At 35.9% G+C, this 18435-nt stretch overlaps 4 protein-coding genes across 5 annotated transcripts in view; 3 read left to right on the plus strand and 1 right to left on the minus strand.

Annotated features, from left to right (window-relative positions):
* LOC136800393 (pleckstrin homology domain-containing family G member 7-like) overlaps positions 1–3989 on the minus strand; it is a 64685-nt gene extending 60696 nt beyond the window's left edge. Inside the window, exon 1 of one of the 2 annotated variants that reach the window (XM_067057042.1) lies at positions 3911–3989. In XM_067057042.1, the coding sequence (XP_066913143.1) occupies positions 3911–3941 (31 nt within the window). In that variant the 5' untranslated portion in view covers positions 3942–3989. Of the gene's footprint in view, positions 1–1188; positions 1232–3910 lie in introns of those variants that run through there. The other variant, XM_067057043.1, reaches the window with a different exon arrangement.
* Positions 3990–7127: 3138 nt separating this feature from the next.
* LOC136800389 (uncharacterized) lies at positions 7128–12180 on the plus strand. Its single transcript, XM_067057032.1, has 3 exons — positions 7128–7250; positions 9749–9828; positions 10742–12180. Exons 1-3 carry the CDS (start codon positions 7225–7227, stop codon positions 12178–12180), a joined length of 1545 nt encoding a protein of 514 aa, XP_066913133.1. The 5' UTR covers positions 7128–7224.
* A 2017-nt stretch (positions 12181–14197) lies between these two features.
* LOC136800412 (uncharacterized) lies at positions 14198–14635 on the plus strand. Its single transcript, XM_067057071.1, has one exon. It carries the CDS (start codon positions 14198–14200, stop codon positions 14633–14635), a length of 438 nt encoding a protein of 145 aa, XP_066913172.1.
* A 1633-nt stretch (positions 14636–16268) lies between these two features.
* LOC136800394 (uncharacterized) lies at positions 16269–18349 on the plus strand. The gene is made up of 2 exons (XM_067057053.1): positions 16269–16551; positions 17749–18349. The coding sequence occupies exons 1-2, from the start codon at positions 16320–16322 to the stop codon at positions 18282–18284; spliced, it is 768 nt and encodes a 255-aa protein (XP_066913154.1). The 5' UTR covers positions 16269–16319; the 3' UTR covers positions 18285–18349.
* Positions 18350–18435: the final 86 nt, after the last annotated feature.

The raw sequence follows: 18435 nt of genomic DNA on the forward strand, positions 1-18435 counted from the left end.
CAATCCAGTGCACGTTTTTTTACAAGAACAAACTATATTGGGCTATATTAGAACATAAGGCTTCGTTGGCTAGCATGTTATAAGAACAAGTTAAGAACATTTTAAGGCTTTGCGGACTCGAAAACACCCGAATTCTTAGGGAAAATGTACAAAAATACTCACAAGATTGTAAAAATAAGAGCACGTTGAGAACATTCTTCCTAGGCTAAAAACTCGAAGAGTTAAGAACATCAGAAAGCTCCAAAAGTTTTGGATGTTCTTATACAAAAACGTGTAATGCAGATATGTAGCTTGTTTAAAATTATCGACTCATCTCAAAAATTTGTCACACAATACGCGTAAAAAGTATATCCAGTGTAAAACTGTCAAACCAGGTCCTTGTAACTCTTATCGGTAATATAAAACTAGGAGAAATATATAACCCATTGCAATCATGTAAAACGCGGAAAAGAATTTCTAGTAAAGAATTAATCTCCTTCAAAAACGGACATACAGCACCACGGACAGAAACATGCTAATGTAAGGCCAGAGGCTGGGCCAATAATAGCCTGGTTAACCAAGTCAGCTTTTACGAGGCCAAGACACGGCTAGAGGCAATATAGCGTTATCGGCGCTTTAATGATTTTTATGATGTACGGAATTTTAAAGAATGAATCAATCTGGCTTAGATTTCTAGGCTAGGCCAATAAGTGGTAAATATCAAAACGTATCAACTTTAAGATTTAAGTAGTGAGTAAAGCAAGGAAAGAGGGAACGAGTGATGATTTAGACCCAAATGAAGAAAATCTAAAGGATGGGAACCAAAGCATGCGACAGCTAGAGGAAAAGATTTTTGACATGAGCAAAATTTTCCTGTCGTAGTAACCGAAAAAAAAAACATTGATTATAATCGTAATGAAATAACATGAAATCGTCATACCATAGTACAAATATTGGTATTTTCTAATGCGTATTATCTTGACTTTTCGCGAGACAGTAAAATGAGGAGAGTTTTAAAGGCACTAAAGGTACCTTAAAGAAAAAAAGAAAAATCGAACTAAACGAGTATGTGCTCATATGGCAAGGCTTACGTATGACTTATTTCTTGAAGTGTCAGCTAGGGCATTAAAATGAAAAAACCTATAGTTGTGTGGTGAAGAGGAACAAAATAGCTGACCAAACAACAAAAGGAAAGAAATTTTGACCGACCTTAAAATTGCCATTTTGACGTCTTCTCTCATGTTATTTTGCATGTATATATGATACTTTCAACGAAAATGCAACAAGGACCCTTTTGCTTGACCACATAACAGCTACATTACAGATTCAGCGTATTGAAGTTATTAAAATTAATTAGGAGATGATTATCTTACTAGGTTAATTAATTATATATTATTTTGTTACTGACGACCCGTCAGACGTCAGTTCAGACGTCAGTAAGCCGGCATTGATTATTGAACTGTGGTCTTGACGGTAAATTTTCTATTTCTCATATATCAAAAGTCGCAAGTCTGTCTCTTAATAATGGGTTAAAGAGACTCCCCCAGCGTTAACTCTGATCATAATATCACGCAATTTTTTGTCTTAAATCACGATCACGAAAATCAGCAAAAAACTTGAAATAATCACGCATCCACGCATCCAAATCAAGCACCACGACAAAAATTCAATCAGGTTTTAACCTCTGATCAAGAAAAGAAAATTCCAAATCACGTAATCACACTATCAAAAATTCCCTATCACGACATCACGCAAACCACTTTGACTCGTTAAAGGAAGGAAGGATGGTTCGACCAATGCAGACATAATATCGAGTTTATGTATGTGCGTTTTTCAGCCACGGAGACGGGAAGGTTCTAATTTGACTAGATCATGACCAACTGAGGACGACGGTAAATGAGTTCCAAATTGTTTAACCCTGTCCCAACTAAATTGAGGTACTTATAGTCTTTTTACCTCTCTTTTACCCAACTGAAATCTATCCTGTCGAAGTACTCGAATGATTATCGAATTCGACAAGCTATCGAATTTCAATCGAGCTAATCGAATTCGCCCCATTATTTTTGGAGGCAATTCGTTCGATATTTGTTACACACTGATCTTTTGAAGGCAATTCGTTCGATATTTGTTACACACTGATCTTTTGAAGGCAATTCGTTCGATATTTGTTACACACTGACACTGATCTTTGAAGGCAATTCGTTCGATATTGTTACACACTGATCTTTTGAAGGCAATTCGTTCGATATTTGTTAACAACACTGATCTTTTGAAGGCAATTCGTTCGATATTTGTTACACACTGATCTTTTGAAGGCAATTCGTTCGATATTTGTTACACACTGATCTTTTGAAGGCAATTCGTTCGATATTTGTTACAACACACTGATCTTTTGAAGGCAATTTCGATATTTTTACACACTGATCTTTTGAAGGCAATTCGTTCGTTCGATTTTTAACACACTGATCTTTGAAGGCAATTCGTTCGATATTTGTTACACACTGATCTTTTGAAGGCAATTCGTTCGATATTTGTTACACACTGATCTTTTGAAGGCAATTCGTTCGATATTTGTTACACACTGATCTTTTGAAGGCAATTCGTTCGATATTTGTTACACATGATCTTTTGAAGGCAATTCGTTCGATATTTGTTAACACACTGATCTTTTGAAGGCAATTCGTTCGATATTTGTTACACACTGATCTTTTGAAGGCAATTCGTTCGATATTTGTTACACACTGATCTTTTGAAGGCAATTCGTTCGATTTTGTTAACACACTGATCTTTTGAAGGCAATTCGTTCGATATTTGTTACACACTGATCTTTTGAAGGCAATTCGTTCGATATTTGTTTACACACTGATCTTTTGAAGGCAATTCGTTCGATATTTGTTACACACTGATCTTTTGAAGCAATTCGTTCGATATTTGTTACACACTGATCTTTTGAAGGCAATTCGTTCGATATTTGTAACACTGATCTTTTGAAGGGTTCGATTTGTTACACACTGATCTTTGAAGGCAATCGTTCGATATTTGTTACACACTGATCTTTTGAAGGCAATTCGTTCGATATTTGTTACACACTGATCTTTTGAAGGCATTCGTTCGATATTTGTTACACACTGATCTTTTGAAGGCAATTCGTTCGATATTTGTTACACACTGATCTTTTGAAGGCAATTCGTTCGATATTTGTAACACACTGATCTTTTGAAGGCAATTCGTTCGATATTTGTTAACACACTGATCTTTTGAAGGCAATTCGTTCGATATTTGTAACACACTGATCTTTTGAAGGCAATTCGTTCGATATTTGTTACACACTGATCTTTTGAAGGCAATTCGTTCGATATTTGTTACACACTGATCTTTTGAAGGCAATTCGTTCGATATTTGTTACACACTGATCTTTTGAAGAAATCGTAACTGTATACATCTTCGCGAGGTAAAAGAAGTGAGAAATACAAACTTTATCGGCGATCCAAAAAATAACTGCAATCTGATTGGTTAAAAAGAGTACATCTCAGAGTATATCTTGTATTTTGCATGTAAAAAATACAAATTGACAAAAAGATGTTGTTGCATGCAGCAATCTAACGTCACTTTGCTACAAAAGTGCCCTGCGCTTTTTTCCAACACAAAAAGTGCACTTTTTGGGTCACCGATAAACCAGTTATCAGACATTTGCTCGTACAATATGGAAATATTATACTCGTTCCGGATTTTCGGAGCTCGTAAAATATTTTTCATATTGTACTCGCAACTGTCCGATAACTATTACTTACCTTATCGGCCCTTTTTACGCCGGCCCTAATTTAACGCCGGCCCCTTTTACGCCAAAGGCCCAAAAATAAGGCCAATAAGGGCCGGCGTAAAAAGGGCCGATAAGGTATCTTCAACTACTAAACAAACGCCAGTTACTTACACGATTTGGATCTCAGTTTTCGGCGAATCATTTTGATTCCCTCAATTCATTCGCAACAATAATAAACCCCATATAACCAAAATAAAATAATCAATATCTGACCAAAACAAGAGAAACTATAGAATATATTTCTTGACATACTGAGTAGAGAGGAGGTATTTTATGCGTGTGTACATATCAGTCATCGTACGCATCGTAAAATGAGTTCAATAATATCTTGGTCAAATAGCAGATTCTTTAAATAAACACAAGATCGCAATGTATTATGTCAATATGGAGAAAATTATAGCTTGTTAAACATATCTAAGATTGACACTCACTGTGTTTTACGAAGACGAAAAAGATTCCCCTGAAGCCCAAAATATACAAGACAAGACTTCAAAATATACAAGACAAGACAAAAAATCTATATTATAATACGCTTAAATCGGAACTCTCCCATTCTCGCATGAGGCTTTTTCGCTAGCGATTTTTAAATACACGGCAATTTTTTTCGCGCCTTTTTGATTGTATATTCAATTCTATTCGCCAAGTGCACTTCCATTCAAGAGAGCACATTTCTCCTTGATGGAGAAACAGAGGGCGGTCAATGAAAAATCTCGTATAGTAAAGATTACATCATTAATAGCATAATTAGTATAATTATGCTATTGTTTGGGTCTCCAACCCTAACCCTAACTGGAATGATCGATATTCTTATAAATATCGATGTTTTATAAGAAACATTTTTTATAATGTTATAATGTCATATTTTAAAAATGTTTCTTATAAAACATCGATATTTATAAGAAATGTTTCTTATAAAAAGTCGATATTCCTATAAAAAATGTTTCTTATAAGGAACCTCCACATCCCCGACCGTTAAGAGTGTCCACCCCTTCGTCTTCATTTTGTGGTATATCATCGCGTGTAATAATCGCTTGTGGTTTAAAGTTTACGCATGCGCATTATATGTGATGTAGTACATTTATATAACATTACGCAATGGTTTCTTCCAAATATGGTAATACGAGATTTTGCATTGAACTGACTGAACACAACTGACTGTGCAATAGCACTATCAGCATAATTTATAGTTTTTTAAAAAAAAGTTTATGTCGGTTATGAAATAATTTTGATTCACATGGGAATACGTCGAAGATAAAATTTGAGTTTGCAAAAAGACATCATATTTATGATTACCCTTGAGATTAATAAAGCTCCGATGACATTTCCCTTCTATTTGATACTCTGATAAAAACATTTCAATTTAATGGACTTGACAATATGAGAAAAGTTGATGACTTATTCCCAATTCAATTATGAAATTTTTTAATCAATGTTTGCTATTTTTTGTTCTATTGAGATAGCAAAATGAAAACGCTTTTACTTACGCATTGAGTTTAATTGTTAAATAATTGTTGACTCTGTTAAGAGGTATTGAAAAAAGGCACTCTTTATATTCCACCGTAAAGCACTGTGGTCTTTGGAGTGATCGGTGTTGCCAAGTACCTCTAATACTGAATTTGAATTTCTATTTGTTTTTTATCTTCATCCTTGCGTGAGGAAAATAATAGTCTTTCCTCTCCCAAAAACCCAAAAAAAAGCACGTTTAAAGTATGACCGATTTCTCGCGAGAAATTTTTAACTCAATTTTCACCAATATTTGCATGAGCATTATTTTTAGCGAGTCAAGAACATTATTGTTTGAAGGTTTTCAACAAAAGAAATTATGACAAATTTATACAATTTAATAAGGAGAAGAAAAATCAAAATTCAACTAAAAATACTTTCACCATATTTTTTAATGTGCATTAATTTTAGTGTCCCCTTGAAAATTTTAAACATCAATTTTTACGAAAAAGGCCTAAATTTAAGAACATTTCTTCTCGCAAAATAAGTACATTTGTATACAAATCCCTACAAGTTTCTGAAAAATAGAAAAGCGAGCGAAGCGAGCGTATTAAAAGGAGTAAGAAGTCGTCTCGGACGACGCCGGGACGGCTAGTATTGCTATAGTACAAAAAAATCATAATTCATTCCGTTGACATCTTTTGGGATGCTTCCATCCAGGGATCAATCTGTAAATATAATCCATATCACATAACAAAACTAAACAGGAGAGTAGCTTTCTCTAGAAAAAAGACTTTTAGGATGATCTGGAAATGAATTCATCCAGTTGGAAAGATATTCCAGAGATCTGATTGCATAGCAAACACAAAAATCAGTAATTCAAAAGCAAACCAACCACGGACTCATGTATGGAGAACATCATTTCAAAAAAACCTTGGCTTAGCAAGTCATTTTATCAAAATTCATCAAATACTGATAAGATCGAAATTAAAAATTACATTTCGGATGGAAGGAAGTTGGAACGCTGATACAGTCCCTCGTAGGGTAACTTTTTGCGGAAATTTGGGAAAAAAGAGGAAAAATTGGAGGAAAATTTTGGAAATTCAGTCCCATTCAGGGTCACTTTTTTCGCAAATTTTGGCAAGATTTTCAAAAAAGAGTCTTAATGACATTTGCAGGAAAACATAAACATTGTTTGTTTACATCAGCACAATATAACAATAGGAAGACACTGTCCTGATATGAAATATGTGTCTGATATGAAACGGGAACGAGATTTACAATTTTATTATTTTAAAGAAAGTATTCATGATTTTTGTCTGTTACGAAAAACGATTTTAATATTTAGATTTTGTGCAATGAACAGTGGATGACAAAAACGAGGCCCGAAAATGAATAAAATACTGAAAGAATTTTATTATTGTCAACGACACGTTTTTTTATAAGAACATCCAAAATTTTTGAGGCCTTCGGATGTTCTTAACTTTTTGAGTTTTAGCCTAAAAATGTTTCCATTTTGTGACCATTTTGACCCAATTTCCTAAAGAATTGGGTGTTTTCGAGTCCGCAAAGCTTTAAAATGTTCATAACTTGTTTTTAGCATTTTGGTCATCGAAGCCTCGTGTTCTTATATAGTTTTTTCTTATAAAAAAACGTGTAAAAGCATACGAACTGTCAAAAAGTGAATATTTTAGAGCAATATTTTTCTGAAATTTTGACATGAAAAAAGAATGTGACTATATGATAGCTATGAATAATGAAAATTTGTAAAACATCAAAAGCATTTTATAGGCATAATACATAATAAAAAGTAATCAAAAATTTATCCTGGATTGGGTGTTTCGAAATTTTTTGCATTATTCAGAAAATGAATTCGAAAGTAAAGGGAACATTAAAACCGCCACTAATATATTTGCTGGTTGCACTGTCTGTTGCAAAATAGAAAAATATCTTCATAGTGAAAAAGGGAGAAATACAAAAATATGGAGGAATGGGCCAACGAGGCAAAGTAAGATTTTTTAAAATTTATTCTTGAATCAGAAAATGACAGCGAAGAAGATATCTAGTAACTTTAGTTACTTACTGTACTGTGATAGGATAAATTTTCGCAGGGATTAAATTTCGCGGTGGAGCTCGTCCACGAAAATTTAAGATTTTGCGGGGACTTAATTTCACGAATTTTTCATGAATTTGTCTTTTTACTGGCAAATTATACATACTGGTTGTTGAAATATGCGTTATTGACGCTTCTTTGATGCCAGTTAACTTTTTAAAAGTAGTTATTTGACATTTTTTAAGTTTAAATTTCTATGGGGACTTAATGACACCTAAAACCGAAAAATCCGCGAAATTTAATCACCGCGAAAATTCATCCCGTTAAAGTATGTTTAGAACAATATGCATTTGCAGTTGCTTTTTTGTTTGTTATTTTCTTTATAATGTAAAACTTCCTAGAAGTACAAGAAAATCCTAACATGAAAATCCTCTAATTCAGTGCCTCATAATTATTTCGGAAATGGTCCAACAGGTTGTACGGTCTCATAAAGTAATCTTTATCAGAGTAGAGAGGTAATTCAACTTTGTAGCCACCTCCACGCTTGAAGTTGACTTCGGTCCCCGTGTGGTAGTACCCTAACGATTTTAAAGGAAGAGCAGTCACTGCATCGTTTGCAAAACTCACTCGATAGTGAGTACGTTGCATGTATTGGTTAACGAAATCGGCAAAAGCTTTATTGCCAGGTCGTGGGCAACCAAAGGTTAAGAGATCGGTGTCATAGCCAGCTAGGTTGAGTTCCAAAGCACAGTAGACGGCTTGAGCAGCGCCTAGCGAGTAGCCAGTGACGTAGATTTTGGACCGAGGGTATTGTGTTTTGAATTTCTTGACTTGTTCGAAAACGAATTGTTTTGCGGAATTGTAAGTTTCAACAAATCCTTTGTGAACTTTACAGAGACTGAGTGCACCACATTAGGCGTATGGGATTAAATCTAATTTCCAGTTTTGCTGCATATTTGTCATAGTCATGGTACCTGAAAAGTAAATTAAATTTAGCTTAAAGATTATCAATTATTTTATTAAAAGATTCAAAGAAAATATTGGGTTATAACGTTTGGGTTTTATGGTAATTTTATTGCCTTGATTGTTACAATATTTGAACACACATTAACCCACCACTCCGTTACTTTCAAATATTTCTTGTGTTTTAATATGTGTACACGCCCCTAACTAAGAATAAAATACCAATCTGGACTTTTCTGGAATCTAGAGTTTTTTTATTCAGCTGGGGTAAAAAGCAGGGTGGCATGGGTACATGAGGCGCTCCCAGGCCGGTACAGGACCAAAAGAATTGAGCGATCTCATATGATGCCAGTGGCTCTTGATAGGTTAGGATATAGTTGTTTAGCCCAGACGTCTAAACTAAACAAATTCACCAAGTATACATACCTCTGAAAGCAACTACGATATTTCGACGTTTTGCATCATAAGCCACGTATCCATAAGCATGTTTCCTTGTATTGAACCATTTCTTGTTTGAAGTGTCTTGAGGTTTTTCACGATAGATATCTTTCATGTAGTTTAAAACCATTCGGAAGTCATCAACATTGAAATCAGGGGTGCTCCCAACGCAATAGTGAAGATAAGCCAAAGTTATAACGAAAAGACAGAGTACCTTCATGGTTGGGCAGCTGGTGGGGTCGTTAAGCCTTTACTTTCAACTAAGTCAAAATTGTGACTGATGAAACTCATAAAGATTCTCAAGTTTAATTATAGCTATACATATGTTACGTAATTTGGAATTCATTAATTACAGTTTACGCTGAGCATATTTGAACATCTTTTGATATCAAACACAGGTTTTCAAAATAATTGCGCAATAGAACTAAATAGGCTTGTGCCCAAATGACCATTGATTTTAAAGCCCGAAGGGCTAGAGTAGAATCTCTAACCTTTCCCAGGCAAGAAAAAGTGAAGCCACTTATTTCCCATCCAGAAGGCGCCTAAAACGAGCCCCACTTACGACGGATTGTATCTAGCGGTTCCTTTGTATTTTAGAACTGCATTTTTTTAAAATCTAGCGATAGATAGATTTTATTTTCAATCCGGTGTTTGTGTAAAAACCACGCGCAGGCGTTCTGGATAGGAAATAAGTGGCTTCGTTTTCCCATTCAGGAGACTCGAGTCTAGCCCTTCGGGCTTGGAAGTCAATGCAAATGACTTTTAAGTGAGACAGTCTAATGGGTTAAAGTTACTGGTTATTAGCAGCACTTTTGTTACCGAGAGCGAGTTTCTTCCCTCTCAGAGGTTGGGTTAGATCAATCAAACGAGATCTATGTTTCGTTATTTCAACATTGAAAATTAATAAACTATTTTACACGTGAAACTCATCGAAAGGCATTTGTATTTTTTCGAGCAAATAATTTATTTTAAGAGTGCAATAGATTTTGCTCAAATTTTGAAGAGCTGTTCAAATGTTGGTTTAATTTTGAACTTCCATTTTTCATTATTAGGGTAAACAGCCAATCAAAACGCATGGAAATATCACATGAGATGTTAAACTTAGAAGAGAGACAGTGTATCACTGTTTCAAGTAAGTTTGGAATTATTTTCCCTCGAGATGATACTATCATTAGATAAGTGAGTCATTGATGACAAAATTCCCACTTATTTTTGGTTATCAAATAAGTGGATACATTTAACGTTTCTCCTACCATTTGCTTACACAGCATTTTCAAACAAAAGAAAAAGTAGCTTTTCTCCCCAAATTGTGAGAATTGTTTGGTTAATTCTAGTGACCATAGGAGGTGAGCCTCGTTTCTATCTCATAAAAACTTGAAGCTCAACTCAAGCAAGGTAATAATACAAAGGAAGAAATTTCCATACCATGAAAAATGATGCCCCAAAGGTTTTCGTGCTTTTCAAGTTTGTTTAAGAATCTTCTAAATGCTCGCAACTCACATATCACTATAAATTTGAATTGAAATGCGGAATGTATTTTGGACCGGGACCGTCCTACAGAAAGGCATTTATTTCTGTGCAGAAGAAGTCTTCCCTGGGGGGGAGGGGTACTACCCTTGCCGACCGACGGATGTGCTCCGCTGAGGTTCGAAAAATGGACCCTGCGTGGGACTCGTTTTTTCAAAAATTTGCCGAAATTGGCGAAAAAAGTGACCCTGAATGGGACTGAAATTCCAAAATCTTCTCAAATTTTCTACTTTTTCCCCAAATTTTCCAAAAAAGGCACCCTACGAGGGACTGATTTTTCTATTTAGGTGTTTTTGCGACCCTACCTGGGACTCGTGAAGGTTAAAAAGGTACCCTGACCAGCGGCGCATCCCCGTAACCTATTTTGCCCAAGTCCCCCCCCCGGAAGTCTTCTTCTCGTCCTTTCTTAGAACCCCACTGTTGAGGAGAATTTTCATTTCAGAGTTTTCGTAAGTATCAAATCTCAAAACTTAAGAGATATCAATCACCTTTAATTGTAGTACATTTTTTTGTCATAGATATTTTGGAACAGAAAAATCCAGATACTCAAGTACGAATGTTATGTTTGGATGGTGGAGGCGTGAAAGGAATCATCGAGACAAACACTTTGGAATACATGCATTTCTGTTTACAACAATTCACTAAAGGATACTCGGTTACCCAAACTTTTGACGCCCTCAATGATTTCATAAACGAGAAAGGTGAAAATGTGACGTATACTTATGATCCAAATGGAGCGCCAAAAATGTATAAAATGTTTGACGTCATGGTAGGGACATCAATGGGAGCCATTATTTCTGTTGCTATGGCGCGTCTTCACATGTCACCTAATGAACTGAAGAAAGAGGTTCTTGAGATAGCTACTGAGATTTTCCCACCGAACAATTTTTGGAATGTACCCGGACATTTTGCACGATTGTTGTGTGCTGGATTCCGAGATGGTAGACATCGGTATAGTGAACGCCCTTTAGAAGATTATTTAAAAGAACAGCTTAAAGATCATTCATGGTCGGGTAACTATAACGACCCTCATTTTGGTATCGTAGCAACGAAAGCACACGACTCGTCCGTCCACATTTTCAACTCTAAACAATATAACAAAAGTGACACTGTTGAAATTTGGCAGGCCATTCGGGCTAGTACTGCAGCTCCAGTCTATTTTCCGTCTTTTTGTATTGAGGATGATATGACGTCAGAAAATGTTGAGTATATTGATGGGGGTCTAGGGGCGAATTGTCCGGTTAGTTACGCCATGCATATGCTGGAAGAAAATGATACTTTATCTGTTCTTGTTAGCATAGGAGTAGGTGATAGTAACCCAAGTAATTTACCGATCGCGCGGGCGTTCCAACACGCACGAAACGGAGAAGAAGAATGGGAGAAATTCCGTGCTAGCCGTGGAACCCATAAGAGCCGAACAATGCACCGATTAGCACCGAGTATTTCATCGGGACTCGGTAAATACCGAATGTCAGATAGTTCAAAAGTAGAAGAAATGCAGAATGTTTATCGCGATTGGTTAAAATCAAGTGATAGTAATTGGTATCGAATAGAACTTGTCTCAGCGTCCGCTAGCCTGTTCGCTAAATCTCTAAGCGTTCTTGAAGCGACCGCCGACACCACGTCGACAGGATACAAGCTGAAACTGAAAATCCACGTCAAATTTGATGAGAGCATACACTATGGAGAATGCTATATAGATAATGGTTATTTCTATCCGGGAACGGATACTGGTGAAACCGAATCGGAATTCAAAATTCATATCAAATTATCCGATAATCCGATTATTCTAAACGGGTTATATGAGAAACCAGACAATAACGGAGAGCTGATTCATATCAAATTCAATAATTTTGAGATTGCAGGAAGTCCAATGAAGATAAAAAAGAAATTTGAACTACGTCCAAAAAAATTTTCATTGCCGTCGAGACGGCCCAGAAATGCATCACTTTTGTGACAGAAAACAATTTTCAATCAATCGTAAAAGGGGTTACGCACAGAGAACGATTCTCGTGTTCGCAAAGCGAAAGGATTCTATAGACGCCTCAAGCCCACACTAGTTATGTAAGAAAAATACTATCAATCCGCTGCTCAAAAGAATATCGTACTCTTTTTCCGAAAATCCCAAACCCCAAAGAAATTCCGAAAATCCCAAACCCCAAAGAAATTCCGAAAATCCAAAATTCCATAAATCTAAAAATTACAACTTAAAATGGATCAAAACTCAAAATACTGTGAATCTTGTGACGAGGACGTCATTTTGGCCCTGAATCCAATGAAGACTCAATAAGTAATAGTTATCGCATGACTTTGAGTGCAATACGAGAAATATTTTACGAGCGAGGCGAGCCTTTCTTTAAACGTAAAATTTAACAGATTTAATCTATTTACAGAAAGTTAAAGGAAGCCAAAATTCCCGAGTTCAAAAAAGAAAAATAACTCGGATAGTTAAAGGAAGCACAATTTTCTACCGTGAGTATCACAGCGCGAATAAATTAATATTTTCTCTTTGAAAACTTGAGCTCTGATACTCAGGGTAACAAAGCTAAAGGAAGCAAAAATTTATCCTGGAATAGTAATAACAAAATCTACAATAAAATATTTTTTGAACAATAATTTAATGATGTTATTAACAATGAAAATATTAGTTACTGTTCAACCTCTTACCCAGCATATAACAAACCCTAATAAACGGGGGGGGTTGGAATAAGCGGGGTGGGTGGAATAATTCTCAAAACTTAATGAGCGTGGGGGTGTTAGAATAAGAATGTCCTAGATGGAAAATTTTTGAAAGATTAATTAGCGGGGGGACGCTTATTAGGTACCCAAGAGTACTTTATTTGCCTCTGCTCTATATTATTAAGGAAATCCCCAAAAAGGACTTTGAAACAACCAAAAATACTCTGATGACAATTCGAACTTTTTGACTTGCGACTTTCACCCCTTGTCCTTCAGTTTTTTTTCAGCAAAAGTTTTGAATTTTCAATTGATACAGTAGTTTTGTCTCTATCTATCTAGCTTTTGCAGTCTGAAGTAGTTTTTTCAGGCAAACAGGACCAGATAAATGATTTTTTTTGCGTAGTTGTTATTTTGATAACTTTTATCTGTAAAATTGAAAAATAAACACACTATCTTAAAGATATGCTCAACTTGAAATAACCACATTGTCATTACAATACGTACTAGTTATATATGCCATTCTTGGGTCATTCTCTTAACAAAGTGAAAGAGCTACGCATCAGTTCTGATTTGCTACGAAAATGGAAGTGAGCTTAATTGCCGTTACTTTAGCCTATATGCTTTTAAATATAGGTATCGTTACGAGCTCCACTTTTGATAAAAAAGAATTCGAAAGAGGACAAAATTACATGAAAGATCTCTACCGTAAGAGCCCCTGGTACATCAACTACATTTCAAAATTCAATACGCGTTCAGATTCAGTTAGTTGGATATGTTGGCTTGAATTGGAATCATGGAAATATCGTTGTTGCTTTTAAAGGTAACTAAATATTTTTTGTTGTGTCTTGTCCAATGTTTCAAAATTATTCATTTTGACCGAAAAACAGCAATCAAATGATACCATCAAATAGAACATGAAATTTCGAGCAAAAACGTATACAGTAAAACATTTTGTATACTCAAACACACAATTAGATATTTAGGCCATCAAGTTCAAAATCCTGTAAGATATGTTACGTTTTAACAAAATTTGACGTCAATCGTACTCTACCTGACAAAATACGTTTTTAAATGTGAAGTAATTATTTTCAGAAAGATACCCCAATGTTGACCTTGTATAGGTTATAAAACAGATCTCCTTTACTGAATGACAGGGCCACTCAGTAAATAATACTGTGGAAAATATATTTTCAGGGCCCGAATCTGTAAGAAACTGGATAGAGAAACGCACATACGCATTGACAAGTTACTCTCGATGTGGTTGGTTTAGTTCCTGCAGTGTAAATAGGGACTTTATGGCAGCATACCAATCTTCAAGAAAATTCATTTTTGAGCAAGTCAAGAGATACAAGCAACGATACCGTAATGCCAAGATCTACGTCACAGGCTACTCACTAGGCGCTGCTCAAGCCGTCTATTGTGCTTTGGAACTCAACCTAGCTGGCTACGACACCTACCTTTTAACCTTTGGTTCCCCACGACCTGGCAACAAAGCATTTGCCGATTTCGTCAACCGTCACTTGGGAAGCAAAAATTATCGAATCACCTACGGCAAAGATCTCGTAGCACACTTTCCATCAGCAGAACGATATCACCACGTAGGTATTGAGGTTAATTTTGGAAAGGGTGGCGGCTATGCAATCAGAGCTCAATTCTCAGACGATAAAAAACACACAGCTTATGATCATTCCCGAAGTAATTACGAGAACCTAAATATGCAATGCGAGCATTAAAAAAATCCGACGCCCTTGGTAGTCATGATGCGGTACCTTATACAAATCATTACTCTTGGGAACCAAACAAACAGGCGTCCAGCTGGGTAATACTTTGAAACTGTTCCAACCCCATAAACTTAAAAGCCCGAAGGGCTAGATGTCGAGCTTTAAGCCATGGCAGGCAAAAAAAATTGAATAACGAAAAAAATATTGTTGTTCTCGAAAATCTGCGAAGCTTCTGATTGGTCAAGCGCTGAAATCCTATTGTAATGTCACGTGACTCAGGTAGGATTTCCTACCTGACCACAGCAAGCTTTTCAGCAAAAGCTTTACATCTATCCCTTCGGGCTTTATAACTCTATGTTCCACCCGGAATATTCTTATGGGAACTTAAACATTTATAATTTTACATAAATATTTACTTACCGCATTACTTCGAATAAACGCCCCGGGCGTTTATTAAATTCTTTGGATTTTAGAAAGGGCGTTTATTCGAGGGGGCGTTTAAAAGAATGCGGCGTTTATTTGAAGTTATACGGTATTTTGATTAATTAAATTCATGAAAGAGCATCAACGTTATATTCGTATTGTTATTAGATTGCTATGTTTTAACCCGTTTTATCTGTGGGATTGTCTATGAAATCAACTTATAAACGTGTTTACCCCTAGACCCTACTGGTTTAAGTTAAGTAACAATGGACTAGTAGTTGCGATAAGATGTAAAAATAACGTTTAAATACGACCTATCTATAAAATGTAAATTTTTTCTTCTTCATTTTTCTTCATGTTCTTTTCAAATTTCACGGAAAAAACTAACAGTAAATTAATAAGCTCCTTCCTAACTTCCCAACAATACCAAACTTTTTAAGATTGAAGCATTGGTTGAGAAATAACAAGCAAAGCTAAATTTAGTGCACACTTATCGTGAATAAACTTTAGAAAAAAGGCAATTTTGGCATTATTTGGCATAAATATGTGTACCGATGGTATTGTAATCCCGAATTTGACGTATTTTGGACATAAAATGAGATAAAAAGCCAAAAGTTTTTTTTCAGTTGCTAAACATTTTTGGCTCAAAATCCATAGGCAATATTTTCCTCAAATCCGGAAACTAAAATCCCTAGCCGAAAATAAGGATTGCTTATAAAAAATGTGTGATACAGATGTCAAGTCATAACACCATTTCGAAATGCCACTTAGAGACAACGGTTTAAAAAAAGTCTCCTAGAATTCCAATATCCGTCAAATATTACTAAGCCCAGAATTTAGATGAATTTTCAAATCAAATTGGATGATTGCGGACGGCAAAGCTTAGAAAATGTTTGTTAGCTTAGAAAATCTTTTGGTTGTTTTCAGGACTATCCCGTTCATTTGAAAAACAGCAAACCGGGTACTTCGATTTAAACGACAGCTTATAAACTTACTTATGAAATTGGTCATTTTCACGTTTTTGAGACATAACCGAGTTCCACTTTTTCTCTTGTGTAAAACAGTTGTAACATGATCATTTTAAATGAGTCTTATTTTGGAAACCTGTGTCTACAGTACGACTAACAATATGATACTTGAGCCATTTAATCTACTGATTAAACATATTTATACCATTAAACATAAGTATAAAGTTAGAAAGTAAGGTACCAAAAATCTCTTTCGTGTAGAAGCAAATCAGTAGCTGAACTTCGCATACATTGTCACCAACAATATGAAGTTTTTCGTCTTATTCATCGCAATTTTAATCCATCTACACCAGTGTCTTGGTGATGATGCTGATTTTACCAGTCAGAACTTTAGAATGGTTCTTAATTACATGAAGGATCTTGATAACAGTAAACCTCTTTATGTGGACTATGTGAAAACGTTTAAAACACATCAACACTCTATTGGATATGTTGGCTATGATTCTAAACACAAGAATATCGTTGTCGCTTTCGCTGGTAAGATTTTTCTTTTTGATTCCTTGCGAGATTACGGGTATGTCCGAGTCAAAGTTTGAAATTCGATCCTTAGAGAGACTGAATTTCAAAAGTTTTGTCCATTTTTGACGTTTTTGCCAAGCTTAGAGAGACTGTTCCCCAAAATTTAAGGCAAAACTTTCAAATTTTAGTTCAAACTTCAAGAATTTGTCAATAGTCGATTTTTCATTTTCGTGATTTTGGAGCCCTTGTATCTATTCAATTTGATTTTTAATGGTTTTTGTACCCTTTTGAGGGAATTTCATGGGTGTGAAAAAGGGACCCTTATGGCCCGCACATACCCGGAACCTATTTGTCTCCCCTCCTCGGGATTCCTTCTCTTGATTGAGCAACAGCACCTAAATATCAACGATACCACAGATCACCTCCCGTTTTTCCTAGCGTAGTAGAGAGTTCCATAGATAACGGGCCTGGTAATGACAGCTATGAGTTTGACTTTCAAAAGCATAGTGGATTTCCAAATTTAATGGGCTGTTGATCTAACCAGATTGGACAACGCCATAGAGCATAGAGGCAGGGTAAAGATTTTTCACCGATGGGCAACAGTAAATGTTCGTATGTACGATTAGACTAATACTTTCTAAAATAGTGTATAGTGTATCTAATATTTTTCAAAGTTTAAGATTTTAAATAGGTTAGAAGAGTTCAATATCTATAACAAGAGTGGAAACCTTAATCTCTGAAGAGATTGAATTCCGCGCTAACACTCATTCTCTGTAATGACCATGGCTTGGTAAGAGAATCTGCCAAGGTTGGCTACCCGCTTTTTCACCCAGATTTAGGATGAATGTCAGACGAGCGCTTGGCTAAAGCAAAAAAAACACACCAAAAAAGGTCAATCATAAACAAGTCTGAATGGCATAAAATCGCAGGTATTATAAGGAGCACGAACCTTTACGTGGAGACAGCAGCCTAATCATAACATAAACAGAAGACCCTAGTCGTATCGCTTTCGTCTCTAGGCAAAATGCATCGCGGATTTAGATGTTTTGGTTGGCCAGGTCACATTTGCCACAACCCTTTAGAGCAGAGTATGATGTGCGCAGAATCATTTACCTGTGTGAGTCTGGGGAATCTTTGGCGCATTTCAGGCCTTGTTCGCCACAGGGGAGATAATCTATCATGAAAAAATCATTCATTTTTTTTCTCGTTTCTCAGGTTCCCAAACATTACTCAACTGGCTAAACAATCTCAATTTGCAATTGGTTCCATACTCTGTGTGTAGCAAATGCCAAGTTCATCCAGGCTTTATGAGAACATACACATCCGCAAAGAAAATGATCTTCGAGCAAGTCAAAATGCTGGATGCAAAATATCCAGGATCTAAGATCTACGTCACTGGCTACTCACTAGGCGCTGCTCAAGCCGTCTACTGTGCTTTGGAACTCAACCTAGCTGGCTATGACACTGATCTTTTAACCTTTGCATCACCTCGGCCTGGAAATAAAGCGTTTGCTGACTTCGTTAACAAGAACTTAGGACGGAACAATTATCGGGTGACTTATGCTGCTGATACCATAAACGTCATTCCTGGGAAACCATATGGATATTACCACGTCGGAACTGAAGTCAACTTCAAAAGATGGGGAGGTTACCAGGTCGTTCTTCCACGTTTCTCAGACAAGTATCATCCTCGCCCTTACAATATATTTGATCATTTTCCGAGCAATTATAAACAATTAAGAACAGAATAATGGTTTTGTATTGTTGCAATCTCTAAGAAATTTCAAACAGAAAAAATCTCAGATTCGTTGAAAAATGTATCGTTGGTTGATTATACCCTTTCTCAGTTCGGGAAATTGCATAGAACGACAGCAATGCAAAATTCCGCAACTTTAGCGTTGT

Source organism: Clytia hemisphaerica, unplaced genomic scaffold (assembly GCF_902728285.1).
Source record: "Clytia hemisphaerica strain Z4C2 unplaced genomic scaffold, Clytia hemisphaerica genome assembly, whole genome shotgun sequence".
Taxonomy (NCBI): Eukaryota; Metazoa; Cnidaria; class Hydrozoa; order Leptothecata; family Clytiidae; genus Clytia; species Clytia hemisphaerica.

Coding starts and splice junctions, on each gene's coding strand:
- LOC136800389 (XM_067057032.1), top strand. CDS start 7,225: ATGGAGGAATGGGCCAACGAGGCAAA. Junction 7,251..9,748: donor GAATGGGCCAACGAGGCAAA/GTAAGATTTTTT, acceptor TTTCATTATTAG/GGTAAACAGCCAATCAAAAC. Junction 9,829..10,741: donor ACAGTGTATCACTGTTTCAA/GTAAGTTTGGAA, acceptor TTTTTGTCATAG/ATATTTTGGAACAGAAAAAT.
- LOC136800412 (XM_067057071.1), top strand. CDS start 14,198: ATGGCAGCATACCAATCTTCAAGAAAATTCATTTTTGAGCAAGTCAAG.
- LOC136800394 (XM_067057053.1), top strand. CDS start 16,320: ATGAAGTTTTTCGTCTTATTCATCGCAATTTTAATCCATCTACACCAG. Junction 16,552..17,748: donor TATCGTTGTCGCTTTCGCTG/GTAAGATTTTTC, acceptor CTCGTTTCTCAG/GTTCCCAAACATTACTCAAC.